Here is an 18,176-nt window from a genome sequence, read left to right as displayed (position 1 = left end):
ACAGCACTTTCATGAAAATATCCAGCAGTTCTAATTTAAAAAAAATTTGTATTCATTATATTCAATATATAGTGAAAAGGATTCTAATATACCCCTCTCTTTCTCTCATTCTAATTCTCTCTACCTTTTCAATCCACTATCAATAAAGACATGGCAAGTTGAGCTCATTCAATGTGAGTTGCCTAAAATTATAAACCTTTGTATGTGAAAAATAATTTCATGTGGTACTCTACTATTATAAATCCTTACTACAAGTAATACTGACTATTAAATGAGCATGGGACCAATATAATCTTTACCATTTGATTATTTCTCTTTTTAATAAATTGCCTCGGTAACATCATTTCCAAACCTGTATCAGATATTTTAGAATTAATTGTTATCATTGTTATCTTGTCATTTTTTACTACTTGCGAGTATTCGAGTTATCCAAAATGTCCAATTGGGTCCTGCCGAACATTTGATTAGTAAAAACTTTGCTCATCGAATAGCGATTGATTAATCGATGTTTACTCCCAGGCCTACTGACTAATGATATAAATGAGAAAAACAATATCCCGATATTTTCATTTTACAATTGCCCCCATTACCCAAAATAGCAGGAAATATCTGCATTGTAGCTATATCTATTTATTGATATCAATGGTCTATTCATAGAATTCATTCTAGCTCAAACTGCATCAGAATCAACAGAAATTACAAATGTAGAAAACAAATAAAGTGTGAGGGTGGGGTTAATCTCTCTTGGTGCCCGGGACGCCGCCAAGCATTTTCTTCCTCTGTCTCAGCATGTGTGAATACAGCCTTGGGAAAACTGCGGGGGAAAAAAATGGAAATGCAAGCAATAATCAAAATCCATATATACATGTATACTTTCAATTGTATCTTGATTCACTGGAGTCTGTATGAGCATCTAGAATTCCTTTAGGTCAAGTCCACCCCAGAAAAATGTTGATTTGAATAAATAGAGAAAAATCAAACAATCGTTATGCTGAAAATTTCATCAAAATCTGATGTAAAACAAGAAAGTTATCACTTATGACATTTTAAAGTTTCACTATTTTTCACAAAACAGAGATATGCACTACCGGTACTCAGTGACATGCATATGAGACAGTCATTGATGTCCATCACTCACTATTTCTTGTTTTTTATTGTTTGAATCAAACAATATTTTATTCTTTACAGATTTGACAATAAGGACCAACTTGATTGAAACATATAGTATTAAACAATGCTAATTACACATGTTCAGGGAGGAATCTATAGTTGTTCACACGACAACAGGGAGAAAATTGGAATATTTCATATCATAAAATACAAATGAAATAGTGAGTGATGTCATCAGTCTCCTCATTTGCATACCTACAAGGATGTGAATATAACTGTTTTGTGAAATTTAGCAAAACTTTGAAATGTCATAACTTTCTTATTTTACATCTGATTTTGATGAAATTTTCAGTGTAATGCATGTTGGATTTTTTTCTTTTCATTTGAATCAACTTTTGGTTGGGGTGGACTTGTCCTTTAAGAAAATTTCTCTTGCCAATCAGATGGCTAAATTTCATCAGTTACTAAATGTAGATTGATAACAAGAAGAGAGCCTTTGCATTCTGTGAAGAGATAAATGTAGGCATTTCAAGATACATACAAAGAAGTTAAAACTAAAGTGTCTTGACATAGAAACATCATGGACATGACAAAAAAATATTTTTTGCACACCAAGAGGTTTGATGCTCCAATATGACAATTCACTGAAAATCATAAGTGAAATAATCAGCAGCCATCTGGTCGTTATTTCACCTCCTGGTTTGTGGCCCTCCATTATACTCCAGCCAATTCACATATATCTAGATACAAAGTGCGCCATTGAATAGGCAACTAGATAAGGCCCCAAAAAATTTTTACTTGGCGTAACCCGCCTGGACCCTAAAAATGTCGCCCACCCTATGGTTTTTTTTTTCCGATTGCGTAAATATCAATATCGCAATGCGGTAAAACCCTAGATGTTCTTTGCTTTCAAGATTTCAACAATTTCTGGCTCATTCTGTGTCCATTTATATTAGTGTGTGAATGTGGGGGGAGTTATTTGAGCATATTGTGGTCTACCCCTCTCATCAGATCATTCCCAAGGTATGAAGAGCTATCTACGCCACTTTATGTATGGCTATGAATTGCTACTTTCATGTATGCAAATATAAGCAACAACAATGACAAAAAAAAATCCGCCCTACCTACCCAAATTTTAATTGGCCTAAGCTTATAATTGTCAACAATTTATTTTCTTTGTGGGGGGGGGGCTAATTGGTGCCTCATACATATCGTTATGCAATTTTCCATGACGTGCTATATTTTGCAGTTTGTTTGCATTCATCCAAGCAACAGAAAGTTTCAGTATTACAACGAATGGACTTAGAACTGAAACCTATTACCTGTTAAATCTCTGGTCTAGATTTGTAGTTTAATCATGGCCAGTTGTGACAGGTATCTCTAACTGTACATGTTCAATTTGTCAGCTCATTCGACACTCAAATCATTCAAAACTGACCAGGAATGATTATTGAAGTTGTTCTCATTAAAGCATGAGGAAAGAGCCAAGATAGGAAACAAAATGTAAATGCAAATTTAATGTTTTATTTTTTTATTTTTTATTATTTTTTTTATTTTTTTGTGGGGGGGGCTTCTCATAATTTCAACACAAGAGTTAAACTCTAACATATCTAATCTAATGAAGTTAAAGCACACTTTAAAATATAAGCCATAATATTTTTATAGATATGGTGTGACGGTTAAGGACATATTTGGTCAGTTAAAAGCAATTCTAAGTCACTTTTTCCCAAATAGTTTAAAAGTTTACCAAAATTTGACAAGGTATTTTGTGTTAACAGTCATTTGAATGTCTGTAAAACATTGACATTCATTCAACTTACTTGGAATATAGAGAATCATGAGGAAGATAAGGACGCTGTAGTAATCAAAGGAAATGTTGTAGTCGTTTGGTAACTCTAGAGAATAGAGTCCTGTGCTCTTCACGTATGGTAATGCAAGGTAGATAGTCCACAGCTCACCCTGAACAAGATTCAATCAATTCAATTATTTCACTAGTCATGTTATTGTTTACAAAAAGCATGAATTCATCTTGAATCGTCTGTGCCGTGAAAACTTCATCCCGCATCATCTTCGCAATGTAAACAATAAAATGTTTGTCTATCCTAATGTTAATAACTTACATTGTAGGCTTTGTCTTCCTATCTTGTGTGGATATATGAAATATGTGTTGTTTTTGTATGTGATTTTTCATAAATAAATGAACTGAACAGACTTATTGTAAAAATTGAGGACTCTTAGCTAATCAGCGTATAACATTAGATTCTGCCTTGCCATAATTAAGATATTACAAATTTTTTTATTTCCTTTAGTAGCACCTTTCAATAAGAAACTATATACTGGCACATTAATAGTTTTGGATTTGATTAGCTGGTGTTTACAAACATGCCAAAGGCAGTTTATTGAAGTAACATATTTCAAATCTAAACATACTTTTCAATCAAAACTAGATTCTGTTTCTTATGCGTACAAACTATCGTTGCAACAATGAACACACATTTTCTCCACCTCATGTACTGTTTGACTGCATTTACGGTAGGTAATTATCATTAGTACATTCACAGTTGTTTCATATAAGTCCAAGTAGATACAAATAAATGAAGGTATAGCGTGTATTGTGTATACATTCATTTCTAATACAATTGACTTCAGACAGTATTCAGAACTTGCATAATACACTTACACATGTCTACATGTCTAAATTAGTGAGGCATTAAAAAAGCATATGATTACACTATATTATTATATACTCACTGTTACACCAATGGGGTAAAGGACAATGAAGAGGGTATATCGTAGCCACATTAGCACGTATGGTAGACGGTTGAGCAGGGCAAAGACATAGAATGCATAGCGTATCACTTCAGTAATGGTCCAAGCCATTACATACAGAATAATACTCTTCTCATTCTGAACCTGCAGATTTTTTTTTAAGAAGAAATAAAAACAGGTTAACAGGAGTCCATCGCCTTTTGAGATTTACAACGTTTAAAGTTTATGACAAGCAATGGTGGCAGCTAGGGGATACTTTGCTTAAAATTGATCTAAATTGGTCTAGTAATATCTAATATCAGGGATGCCTGTCAGTTCTTATTCACTAGATAGTCAAGAAAAAAGCCTGATAATTAAAGTTTTCAGGGGCTCAAAACTAAATGTGTGGGACTTTGCTCCACACATGTGCGGTACAATGTAAAGCCTGAAAAGCCTCAAATAGGAAGTTGTTAGAGCTTGGCATCAAGCAAAATCCTTAAGATTGGTAAACATCCATACAATGATGCACCACATCATATCATATGATATTGCTATCATGGTACTATACTTTTTTTTTAAATCATTAAAAATCAACAAGTGAGCCTTCACAATTTTTGGGTCATACCTGCAGGTACATAGAATGTACACATCGATCAAATACTTAAATTCTCATGAAAAGAAATCTCATAAGAGGTGTGAGCACTACAATTATCTTACCTCTATTACACTATGGGTGACAGGCCACAGAATGACCAGACGGGATGTCACCTGAAATGCAGTTAGAACCGCCGAGGATGGCACGATTCCAATTAGGCAATGGACAACCTGCATTCAGAAGACAATCAAACACATGTAGGGGAAGGCGGGGTAAGTTGAGCATAGGGGCAAGTTGAGCCACCAGCCCGAGGCCAATAATGAATGAGTCAGACATTGTGGTGGTGTCATGTATTGATGACCCATAGCATAACCCCTAACCCCACCATATTGTTTTCAACTTTGAAACAAAAAGTAGTTTTTTAGAGGGAAAAATATGAATTTCATCAAAAAAAGTAAAAAAGAGTGTGAAATAGATAAGTGCTTTATAAACACACACGTCTTTAAATATAATAAAGATATGATAACAACATTAGTCCAGGTATGGATCTTCATTCTTTTCATAGTATTTTATATGATGGATGCATAATAAATGTGTGGATACAAAATTATCGCACTGAGTTCGGACTGGGGTAAGTTGAGCCAAACAGCATGGGGCAAGTTGAGCCATGGTAATTCCTATGGTAATGTATCTTAAAAAACAAACAAACCATAAAAATTGATTGAAATGCTGGCTGAAAGGAGTAAATTTACATGGCTGCTCTTTTCCTTTTAAAGGATGTTAGTATTTATAGAGAATTAGCAGATGAAAAGACTTTTAACAAAAAATTTACATGCTGGTTCTCCCTTCATACATTTTGTACATAAGTTTTTGTGGCTCAACTTACCCCAGAAGGTGGCTCAAACTTACCCCATATATGGGGCAAGTTGAGCCATTTGACATTGCTTTTTTCAAAGGTCACAATGACTTTCAGTGTGGGGATAGAAAGTTATATATAGGTGGAATATATTTCAGAAGAGTTAAATTTCAAGGCAAGGTACTTATTTCGACAAGATTATTAATCATATCTATTCTAACATGCAAAAAGCAAAAACTGTCACAACTTACCCCGCCTTCCCCTACTTAACAAGAGTGTTACTAAGGCGAGCACATGATATGCCCGCCTGTAACACAGAAAATGTAGTTATTGGTCAAGCAAGAAAAGTGGAAGGTGGCGGCTTCACTTTGACCTCAAAATCAAAAGAATTCCTGGGAACTATGCTAGTATCATATACACTAAATTATGTGTACCTATTATTATTACTTATTATTTGTACTGCGCTTTTCCCATTAGGCCCAAAGCGCTTACAATGAATTGATAAGATGTAATATATAAAAAAAAATTACAAAGTATGAAAGAGATGAGTTTTTAATGACTTTTTGAAGATTGCTAATGATGGAGACTGTCTAATTATTAGTGGCAGGTCATTCCAGGATTTTGAAGCCGACACCGTAAAAGTTCTGTCACCAGAACTAGGCTAACAAATTTTCGGCATTACTCCTATTTGTTTAAGATCAGTATGCTCGATCTGTAATGAAAATCATAAGATCAGTATGCTCGATCTGTATGAAAATCATAAATCATAAGTCAGAAAAAAATCCCGCTGGTTCCAATTTTTTCTGACTTATGATCTATGATTTTCATACAGATTAGAAGTTTGTTTTATTCATTATCAATATTTTCCTTTATTTTTTTCGGGCCACTTAACTTGAATATCGGCCACCACAAAATTTTATATGAAGGTTTTGGTGGCTGGAACAGGCCACCACCACCAAAAAAAGTTAAATGCGGAGCCTTGCATAACTTGCAATTGGGTATTGAGGGAGCTTGATATGAGTAGACTTACCTCAAGAATGGCAGCTGTCTGAAAGGCCTTGAGGGGTAGTTCAATGGCATCATAGAGACCCACATTGGTACCTTCTTGGAGATAGTAACGTACCCCCATTGCACCTACAGACAGCCATCTAATACATACAGAGTAACATAGCAAAGAATTAGTCAAGCAGGTATCAAGATATTTTGTTTTAAGCAGTCTTGAGTATGGATGGGGGGAGAAAAACAAACAGTTCACTTTTCCCTAAGAAAACAAGTGGAAAGCCTCTGGCAATCTACATGTAGCCTGCATTATGGAATTCAATAAAGCAGCAGTGCTGAATTGGTAAGTTGTTAAAACACAAACCATTCATATGATAATGCAATATGTTCATTGGCCCAAAATGACCAGTGATGATGATTACGTGACCCAAGACTCATGCAAGACAATATTAAAGTGATACATGTGCTTGATTAACCATCCATGTTTCATGAACCAGATCAATAAACTTTCAAACTTAAGTTATGATGGCATTTTAACGAATACCCCCACATAAAGACCCTTAATCATTTGCCCTGAAATTCGAACTGAAAGTACTATGTGTTTAGAGACCGATTTGCGCGAGGTGTGGGAGGAAAAGATTAAAACCGACGACCATCGATGTCTGTGACATAATCAAAACATCAATGCAATTGTTTAGGGGTTCAATTCAGAGAATACTTGCCAAGGCCAAGGATATCGTTATGTTTCCAATACTTGCTAATAAGGGTTGTTAAGGGGTGCATTTTCAGAATATGGAAAATACTTGTTTAGGGTACGTGCTTTTCGAGACTCCATGGTCACGCATGGTATCCACTTGTCAATGGAAGTGCCCATTCCCTCCCCCCCCTGGATCTTATTATGACTAATTTCACAATTAGGCCCGCTCCAAATCCTCCAGTTTTTTTATTCGCCCGCGGCGCATACCTACCACTTTAGTGGTCGATTACCCCCCCCCCCCCTTTTTTTGTGGGTCCAGTGTGTGCATCGATGTCAGGATTCTGTGTCATGATGATAGACCTTCATCCATATCATCAAGGTAAGAGCCTAATTTATTTTCCCCCTTTTATTTGGGGTGCTATTGCGACCCCATTCTACCCCATTTTAGAGAACGCCCATGTCTGCCTAAAGTACATGGACGAGTCCTGGGCCGATTGCACGAAAGGGTCAAGAACCATCTTTTGTGTCGCCCATTTATTATGATGCGCCATGTGAAACGCATTTTAAATTAATAAATTAGGCCTACCTGCAAACATATTTCATTCATCTGTTAAAATAAAGAACAGTAAACAAAATTTTTGGTTATAAAATGTGATCATGAATGATGAAATTGTATACAATACAAATTGATTTTAAATGCTACTATTGCTAGCTAACAAATTTTATTTCTTCATCATATATTTCAGAAATATCCCGAATACAGCGCATCATAAAAGATGGGCGACACGAAAGACGGTCCTTGGAAAGACCCTTTCGTGCGATGAATAGGCCCAGGTCTAGTCTTCGACCCTAGCTTCGCGGGCCGGGGCTCCCTGGGTTACAGCACACGATATTACGGTATATTCATTTGATTTTGATGACAACCTAATCCGAGTTGAGACATGTTTTCCTAAAATTACATATTCATTTAGCTGTTTAGAAAATAAATTTCATACATTTGATTTGGTACATTACCCTGCACAGAGGACTACATTGTACAAGACAAGATACGCTGTTGCTAGGCCAGAAACCTTGTTTTTCCCGGCTGATTTTAGGGTTGAGTTCTCGGCCGACATACCTCTAACAGCTAACTCTGCGCTGGTCTGCTGGAAAATAAGGTAACCTCGGCGGCCTCGTATCGGCCTCAGCGCCTGGCCTGCTGAATTTTTGATTAACATCTAACGCCAGCTACGGGCAAATACCTACGTAGGTCAATGTTGGCCCAAATTGAAGGCAAAGGCCAAGGCATTTCAATTTTACACTGTACATAGCTAGGGGAATAACAATAAAAGAAAAGCACGTACAAAATGTGGATGAATGAATTCACCGAAATCTATCTTTAGAAAGCTGCCAGTGAAAGTGATCGAATTTAGCCATATTTCATGAAAAATAAAGTTCACCCGTTCACCCCCTCCGCCTTTTCTTGATTTTTCTTCCTTTTTCTTGGTTATAAAACTTTACGGGTCCATGGTCATCTACATGCCAGTGTCAATGACACTGGCATGCCATATTTCTTTTTCTTTGGAGATGGGGGTGTATACTGTGTTAAATTACAAAACTTCACAATCAGTAAGGACGAATCCATCGCGGCATCAAGTGCAGATATACCGCATACGGGATATACGTATATGGGATGATACAGCCCCGTTCCCCCGCCCCCCCCCCCCCCCCCTCGGAAATGGAATATATTCCCCCAGGATCGACACCTATATGGTTATTCACGTGATTATGAAATCACAAAGAAGAATAATTTGAAAACACAGCATAAAGTCTCCCTTTCTCCAAATATATCCTTAACTGGTCTTCCTTTAATTGAACCATATTGTAATCAAAACTTCACTGTCATATTTACAAGTAAACATTGTTTTTTTTCTTCTCAATCTGAGACACTACACTAAAACACAAATACAAAATTAGAAGAGATGCTGCCTAACAACCTATCAATTATTAATTGAATAGATTACATTAAGGCCGGCATGCAACTATAGCCTACTGTGCATGACACCTCGTCCCTCAATGTATCTCTGTCCCCGGGGGGGCCACTTCCATTCACGAGTGGATACCATGCGCGACCATGGGGTCTCAAAAAGCACCCTAAATACGTGATTTCCATGTTCTGAAAAAGCATCCCTTAACAAGTATTGGCGTGTGAAACCTTACCCTTAACAAGTATTGGATACGAATTAAACGATACTCTTGACAAATATTCCCTGAAATGAACCCCTAAACAAGTACAGGAATTTTTTATTGTTACGGGTCCTTCGGTCGTCGGCTCTACCTTATTTGGTTTAGTACGACCCCACCCCTGTTCTACACGTCGCTCAAATCGGACTCTAAACACGAAGTGTTGGGGCAAAAAGGACATCCTTTATAAAACATATTAATTTTGTTTTATCATCCCCGCAAATTCGACCCTAAACACGTAATTTTCCTAGCGAAATAGATACCCTTTTTTCATTATTTTGGTGTTTTTGACACCCTTATCACGTTACGTACGTAACGTGCCCTATCGCGAAAAAGACATCCTTTTTACGTGTTTTTTTGGTCGCGCATGGTATCCACTCGTCAATGTAAGTGGCCCCCCGGGATCTCTGTATTTTTTTCTCATGGAACATCATTCTCAAGCTCATAGAGCTTCATGCTCCAATCATGTTTATAATATAAATGATTATACAAATATGAATATCATGTTATGTTGAAAAGAATGTAAATATATATATATGAATAAAATCAAAGCAATCAAATATCCATTTTGTGTGTATCTCTCTTTTCTCTTTCTCTCTTTCTTTTCTAAATCATTAATACAAATATGGAGCTTTGGCCATGCCCGCCAAAAAAGTTCAAACACCAAGATAAATTGAGGAAAAGAAAGAAAATGAAAGGAAAAGGAGCGCATCATTTCTAAGTCATGTAAGTATCTCATTGCCTTGAAAATGCCCTGAAATTTCAAGGCTCAAAATCCTCAAGGCCAAGGCTTGAAAGTCCAAGGCAAAGTTTAGGCTTTGAAAATGTAGGCTTTAAGGTCAAGGCCGAGGATCAAGGCACTTCAACACTGGTAATAAGAGACATTTATAATATGAAAAAGTGTACCTATCAAAAGGCAATGAAAGGGAAACAGAACACTTTCGTGAGTTGCACCCTTTTTTCAGCAAAAAGTGGTACTGATTCGAGAAAGGGCACTCACAAGAAAGCAATTAATGCTGCACTTGTTCACATATAAAACGGGTTCTTCTCATGCTAAAATGGCACACCGTCTGTGGTGGGCATATTTTTGGTAAAAATTTGGAGTGGGACCATTATTTGTATAAATTGACACTTAGTCTAGAAAGGGCACTTGAACACACCTAAAAGGGGGTCCTCCTCAGGTAAAAGGGGCAGTCCACGTTCGCGATCGAGGGTGAATTTTAGTGAGTTAAAAGGAATTTCGTTCAATGCTTCAAAAAATGGGAGCACTGAGTCCCCCGGCCACCCCCCCCCCCCCGGATTGCCGCCCCTGGAGTGGGGTAGATAAGCATATTTGTTATAAGATAGTGCCCTTTTCGAAAGAAAGTGTGACTTTCCCCCCCCCCCCAGTTTTCCCCTTTTCAACTTCGCTCCGCCGCCCCTGTCCAAAAGTAGTCTGCGGAACCGCACCGCTTGAGAACAGAAAAAAACACAAAAGATAAGGGAGGTAGATTCATTTGGGGATTCATTTAATGTAAAAAAAAAAAATAATAAATACGAAAACTGAGTGAAACATTATTACTAGGGGCTTAAAACATCGTGTTTTTAAGGTATGCACAAATCATTTATCTGTCAATTCGAGTCTCAAAATTTTGTTTCGGCGAGATCCATCTATATGCCTCATGTCAGTGCTGAATATTCAGCTTCCGCTACGCGGTTGTCGAAGACATCATTCCTGAATTCAAATATTCAAACAATCTTTAAGATATATGTAAGCATAAAGTGATTGTAAAACTCCAAGCATCAAACGGCAAGACAATAAACAGAGTCATCAAAGATGAAAGTGGCTTACGTAATCTGGATGATGAACTAGAGAGGCCTCCTGTCACTATCGTGACGTTGTTTAGTTTTTAATCTATAGTTATTGCACTTTCTAAGACTTAAGTAATAGTTCTGCTCAATCATGAGCAACTCTGTATACTTTTCTTATAGGTATCGACTCTTATATCCTCATAAAAAATATGGGAATAAAGTATCAATGTGTTTTCTGTTCTGAAGCGTCTTGAGTATCTAATTAAGATGAAAAGTGCGCTATGCAAATCTCATGTATTATTATTAATTATCATTATCAAAAGAAAAAAAGCCCTTGCATGCATGTACAAATTGTGGGATATGGGTTCATATTAAATGTGATAACATTTCACTATGTATAACCAGCCACCAGAAGGATTTGTATATTGGCAGTGCCAGAGATGTTGTTACAAATTTTACCATTTTGTGACATTATGGAAAACGATGCAGTCGGGATTGTAATGAAGATGGCAATCATAAAGACACAGGGAAAACAACATGTGTTGACTTTCCACATGAAAAGGGAATTAAAATAGCACATATTAATATAAGAAGCATAATACCATAGTCATCTAATGCGAGTGCCAAGCGCTTGCTGATTTTATTAGAATTACATCTGAACACATGAAACACTTTTTGTAGTCATTGCAATCATGATTATCATACGCATCTCACTAATCAAATATTCCGAGCGCGAAGCGCGTGCTGAAAATTTAGATAATTCAGACCTGAAGTGGGGCATTCTAAGGTTTCTTTGTAGGAATTAAATAGGACTATATACGGATTTCCTTAACCAAATGCTGCGAGCGCGAAGCGCGGGTTGAACATTTTTGATATTCAGATCAGAAGAAGGGACATTTTAAGGACTGATATTAGGAATTCATGATGAGCAGACATATCTCACCAATCGACTAATGCGAACGTAATCACGGACAGGAAATGTTTATATACGAAGACCTTAACATGGGGCAATCACTTTTTGAGTCATGTAAAAGAAGCATATGTCACTGCATAAAAAAATGATAACTAAAGTGCTAGGAAATATATTTGGTTTATATTGACTTGAAAACAGGATGTTTTAGTACAACAGGATTATATATCTCGTTAAACAGACAATGTGAGCACCAGAAACAATGAAGACGTAGGCCCTGGGCAAATTATGTTTCATAAAGTTATGATAAAAATGTTTCTTATGTAATGCAACATAATATAATTATAATATAACATCATAATGAATATTTTCTTCTTTCCCACTACGTTTCTCTTCCTTTCTCCCTCATTTCTCCTTCCCCCCTTTTTTTTTGGGGGGGGTGATGTGCCCCACATGCCCCCCTGTAGTTACGCCACTGTATGTCCATATGTCAAATACCCCTCCGATATTATTATCTTTTTTACCCCATGACGGTTTAATGGTTTTATTAGAGATTACATTCAACATTTTTTGACATTCCATCTTAACCCCTTCCCCCAAAACCCCACATTGATAAATTGGAAGAAACTGGTGTTTCTCTTCAATTTTATAATAAGGACTTAAGTATTTCGTTTGGAAATGGTGAACTGGCTCTTTATTTGCATTTTATGATTCAATAATATTGTTTTATTTGTTAAGCGGTATTTTAGGAAGAATTTTCACCAATAAAACAATTATCTCTTGTGATTTTTTTTATTTCTTCCGTAAAAAGTGGGGGGGGGGATATATCCCCCCATCCCCCCCCGGATTTACGCCAGTGATATCTATAATTATTTGTTCAGCGTATCTCAAACATGGTTAAATGACAATACATGTTGGAAAGAAATCGATTGTATGCCTATAGATATACTAATTTGTGGGTAAACAAGTCAACTGTAGGGGGGAGGGGGAGAGGATCAAGTTGGGTGCTACATTAAAAATAACATATCTTACGTAAGACGAGAAGATTTAGAATGTGAATATTTATGTGGTTAGAAATAAAAAGGCACCAAAGCAGTTCCATTCTTTGTTGGGAGTATTATAGAAAAAAAATCCTGTGATGTAACATAATTATTTCTTCAACAAACTCGAACAAAATGTTGATAATTTATTTTCTATTACAAATAAAGTTGTTGTTATAGGGGATTTAAATTGCAATTGATATGATGACTAGCAACCATTTATCAATTAACAAAGTAGACGAATTTTGTCATAATTTTGACATGTGTCAAATAATAAATGTCAATGCCCATTTGGTCTAATGGTGCATAAATCTATGCAATCGCGTATGAATAACAGGTGTGCATATATACACACCCCTCGATTCTTGCCTCTCATACTACCCCCTCCCTCACACACACACACACCCACACAAACACATTCGCCCTTTCTGTAACACGACTGACTTTCTTAGTGAGATAGAAAATCTGCAATCATTTTCTCTTCAGATCTCAAAATTGAAAACGTAATTGTTTTCATGAAATAATTTCGATCTCGCTTGCCATTTGTTGCAAATGCAAAAGCAAAACAAGAACAAACAACAGATTTGAAAGACTGGTCAATGGTCAATCGTGGGGTGTATTTAGGGGATGATTTTCCCCAAAAAATCTATTTTTAAAGACCAGCCAAATTGTTTCTGAAAATTGTTCGGGCTCTTCCCGATTTTACAACATTTGTTTATTTAGGGGTCATATTCTAGCGAGAATCTGTTTAAGGGCCAAAATGTGTAAACGAAGCCGTGAAAAGCTTGTTTAGGGGGTTATTTTGCACACAGAGAAAAACTAGTTTAGGGGGTGTTTGGAAATTATTTAGTCACGCATGTGTACAGTAATACACTTGACTCCCCCCCCCCCCCAGGCATTTAGATGAAGTGGCTCCTGAAGAATGTGTCTTATGGATGAAATTGCTGTTTACTTTGGCATGCTACCGGAATGTACAGGCACACATCACGTTATAACTGCACATTTTGGTAACAATAGATCCCGTCAGGCATAGGTAACAATTTATTTTACCCAAAGTCGTAGTTACCAAATATGTTGTAACACATCATCACAATCAAAACTAACATCAACCATAAGCATTTGAGAGGAGTATAGTTACACAATAGAAGTAATAAAACTCATTTTTCAAAGTGGTAAATGAACAAAATCATAATAGTTTACACCACTGAAATTAGAACACCCGAAGACATTATTCATTCCTTTTTTTTGGTGTATAAATATATATACACACACTTTATTAACAATAAATGTATATCAATTTTTACACTGAATTGTACAAAACCTAAATCTTGTCTATGTTTAACAATCATTTATACAAAGTGTGTACATCTTATTGCTATACAGTAGTATAAGAAGATTACAAAAAACATGTAAATTCAATATTTTCACAATCAATCATTCTTGACTTTCAGTTCACTTTAAAAAATCATTTATAGAGTCAAATTCTTTGCCTCAGCAGATTTTGTTGTGTGAAATGTATGTTTTGAAATGCTCCTTTGGATTTCTGTGTATTATACAAGATACTTTGAGAAAAATAACATAATTCGCTATAAGGAAAGACGTAAGCCATAAAATGAGCTTGCAGTAAAGTCGATACTTTCTCGACAGTCTGGAAACATGCCTACACTGTCTACTGGAGGCTTTGAACCTTGTTCGAAGGGATTCTGTATGCTGTTGCTCCATCTCATTATAAACCTCCTTGGTCGAACACCAAATGGGCCTGGAAAAATTAACCTCACATCCAGGGGATAACTGGACTAAATGGCACTTCAATCAAACTGATAATAGATCAAAAGACAATAATCAAATTGGAGATTAATAACACCCACTGATAGAAGTGCTGAACACAAATTATACCATGTAAGTTTTATAACAGTTGAAGGGGAAACTCATTCTGATATCAGCTTGTTTTTAATATAAGCATAAAAAAGAAACATACCGATGAAAGTTTGGAAAAAAAAAATTAGAAAAGAATAACAAAATATAAGGACTTTTAAAGTTTTTATTTGTAACTTCACATGTTGAGCGCCGAGTTGCCTCAGTATGTGATACTATCTCATACAAGTGGAGTGCCTCTGGCATTCCTGGCTGCATTATGCAATTCAATATAGCACAAGTGCTGACTTTGAAAACAACTATTGAATAATAATTCACCAAAAGCTCCATTCATATGATGATAAAATACTGTGTTCATTTACCTAAACAAACTTTGACCTTGGTCATGTGACCAGTAACTCACAAAGGATATTCACTGATACTTGATTACAGAAAGGCAACACCTTCAGTCTCTCTCGCTTTCTCTCTCTGCTATCCTGGGCCGTCTTATAGAGTTATGGTTGATCGGATCAATCGTAACGCTATGGAAATCCATCAGTGTCATAATTTTTTCTACAGGAAATTTTCAAAAATGTCCTATGTAAACAAAGGAGAACACACCTAATTGTCAAGAAATCAATCAATTAATACATTCATATCTTTTTTTTTCAAACAAACATGCATTTTAGATGTTGACTTTGCTGGCTTTCCATAGTTGCCATTGATCGGATCAATCACAACTCTTTGTAAGACTGGGCCCAGGAGGCCAGGTGAGAGCTAAATAAAAAAGAGTTGTCATTAAAAGTAAGAATTTCAACTTTTTATATCAGTTATAAACAAACTACAAAATAAAGAATAAACCAGAATAAGAAGTTATAAATTGCACTTGATATTGATAGTTCCTAGAAGATAATATATATATATATTGGTACTTTTACCTTTCATTTTTCAGAGCTATGCTCCTTTTAAAATCTATGATTTGATTTCTATGGCATTTTCTAAACTATTTGTGATTACTTTATTCCATATGCCGAAGCAGACTTTTTCTATTTTATATAAACATGTATGTTTATTTTATATTTACAAACATAAACAATACAAGATAACGATTGCTGAATGTGCTTTCCGAATTATAAACTTCACCAAGGTCATTTAACTACATATAACTTTATTGAATATTAAAAATCTACAATGACTCCATGAAGATCAAATACTGATTTCAAAGGTCTTTGAGTACATTTTATGTTGCAATTATTTAACATTAAACCCCAAATACAAAATTTTGAAATATTTCACAGGACCTCAAAGAGCACATAAAATAAATTATTACCTGAATGAGGCATTTTGGAGACATGATATAAACGCATATTTTGTCTGTCCAACTGATTAACTCAACATAAACTACGTCACAATGGCTCGGTCAGGGATCAGCTGAATGACGAGTGACCATTATATTCGTACACTCCTCCTCCCCGAAAAGAGTAATTTTCCTACTGCACCTACGTACAATAATTAGCGGTCCATAATATCCATATTCCGAGCTCATCAATCCCCAGCGCATTTGTGGGTGCGTATAGAGATACGCTTCATGAGGATCCGTGCACCAACAATATACGTCATAATAAAGACAACGCTGGATCCGAGCGCTTGTAAGTACGTCATAATGGTAAAGTGCAGAATTGACACTAGAGGCTTGACCAAGGTAAGTCCAACAATATTTAGTTATATAATCTATCAATATGTTAATTTAACGTACCAGAAAGAGGTAACAGGTAATAATAATAATATTGACAAGCTTTACTTTCGGGAGATACCCAAAATATTTCCCTCACTAGACCCATATTGCCCTTGTCTTCGACTCGGGGCAATATGAGACTAGTTTGGGAAATATATTTGGTATCTCCCTCAAGGCCAGTCAATATTATATAAATATCTTAAGAGAAAGAGAGAAAAAAGAATTATTCAAAACTATCCATATATAAATACATAAATAATTTATATTCCAAACAAAACAAATAAAACTGAGTGTACATGTTTGTAACAACCCCACAAAGGGTGACATGTAGCATTAATAATAAAATTGGCAAATTGGCTTCTATCTAGAAATATTCTATTCCAAGGGCATAAGAAGAAAAAAGTGAGAGAGTTTGGATGAGTGTCAAAGTTCCAATATTGTCAGAAAAGATCAAACTTCGGTTTAGATTTGAAGGTTTCCAATGATGATGTCATTCATAAATTCAACAGCAAATTATTCCAGAGATTAGGTGCTGAGGCAGAAAAGCTTGTGCACTATATGCTAAACGTGTTTTGGGAGTCTTAAGAAGATGCTGGTGTGATAATCCCAGGGTACGAGCTGGTGTATGAGGCGTGAGAAGGTCTTGTAAATATTCTGGTGCCATACCATTAAAATCTTTCCAAGTGAGAAGAAGTATTTTAAATTCTACATGCTTCCAGATTGGCAACCAATGAAACTTTTGGAGGATTGGAGAAATGTTTGATGTTAGTGATATTAATCCTGAAAGGGCACATAGTTTTGTTACAGAATATATTACAACAAAATGAAATTACTTCACTTCATCAAACTTTTTTCGTGTGTCAACAATTATTTCAAGAAATGCAATGGTAGTAATATGGCAATTTCATTGATATACAATTCATATTTCTTGAAGCAAATATGTGATAACACAACAGAAATAACACAACAGAAACAAAGATGATAATATATAACTAAGTAAATAGTGTAATGAAATAGATATTATATCAGAAAAAATAAGTTTAATATATTCTAGATTGGAAAGGTTTAACTTTTATATTCATCTTCAACCTTTAAAATTTACTTAAAAAGTTCAAAATGTTAGACATTTAGGTACATGACTCTATACTGGTACATAATCATTTTCAATTTAATTGCATAATGAAACTCTCTTACAAAAGTAATGATCTTACAAATTATATGAGGGGTCAAATCATGGATTACATTCTTGGAACTATTTGACACTTCATACAAGCGAATACATGAGGAAAGACTGAATTTATGCAATCATTATTTCCCTTGTTAGAATACAGCCCATACAATGTATGCCACAGATTTACAAAATGAGGGAAAACTTTGATACTCCTCAGTTTCTACTTGACTTGGACAAATTTTAGTTTTTACTCATTTGTTCAACTAATCTCATATTTCTGGTGGACTTGTCCACAAAACATTGAACATATCCCATTTGAATGATTTTCCACTAGAGTGAGTACTGTCCATTCGAAAGCTTGCAGATGTCAGTTTGCGCAGAAATGCTCATTTTTCACACTGTCAAGGAAAAGAGACAAATACAAACTGATCATGAGGAACATTTCTC

At 35.6% G+C, this 18,176-nt stretch overlaps 1 protein-coding gene across 1 annotated transcript; it reads right to left on the bottom strand.

The window, feature by feature from the left end:
• Positions 1 to 321: 321 nt before the first annotated feature.
• Positions 322 to 8,163, bottom strand: LOC121418119 (very-long-chain (3R)-3-hydroxyacyl-CoA dehydratase 2-like). The gene is made up of 6 exons (XM_041611825.1): positions 8,020 to 8,163; positions 6,340 to 6,457; positions 4,576 to 4,683; positions 3,862 to 4,023; positions 2,931 to 3,069; positions 322 to 814 (listed from the first exon to the last, which is right to left on the bottom strand). The coding sequence occupies exons 1-6, from the start codon at positions 8,118 to 8,120 to the stop codon at positions 735 to 737; spliced, it is 708 nt and encodes a 235-aa protein (XP_041467759.1). The 5' UTR covers positions 8,121 to 8,163; the 3' UTR covers positions 322 to 734.
• Positions 8,164 to 18,176: the final 10,013 nt, after the last annotated feature.

This window comes from Lytechinus variegatus, chromosome 1, assembly GCF_018143015.1.
Source record: "Lytechinus variegatus isolate NC3 chromosome 1, Lvar_3.0, whole genome shotgun sequence".
Taxonomy (NCBI): domain Eukaryota; kingdom Metazoa; phylum Echinodermata; class Echinoidea; order Temnopleuroida; family Toxopneustidae; genus Lytechinus; species Lytechinus variegatus.
This window is presented reverse-complemented; position numbering and strand designations above follow the sequence as displayed.

Coding starts and splice junctions, on each gene's coding strand:
- LOC121418119 (XM_041611825.1), bottom strand. CDS start 8,120: ATGTCGGCCGAGAACTCAACCCTAAAATCAGCCGGGAAAAACAAGGTT. Junction 6,458..8,019: donor AATGTAGTCCTCTGTGCAGG/GTAATGTACCAA, acceptor TGTATGTATTAG/ATGGCTGTCTGTAGGTGCAA. Junction 3,070..3,861: donor TTTACCCCATTGGTGTAACA/GTGAGTATATAA, acceptor AATCTTGTTCAG/GGTGAGCTGTGGACTATCTA.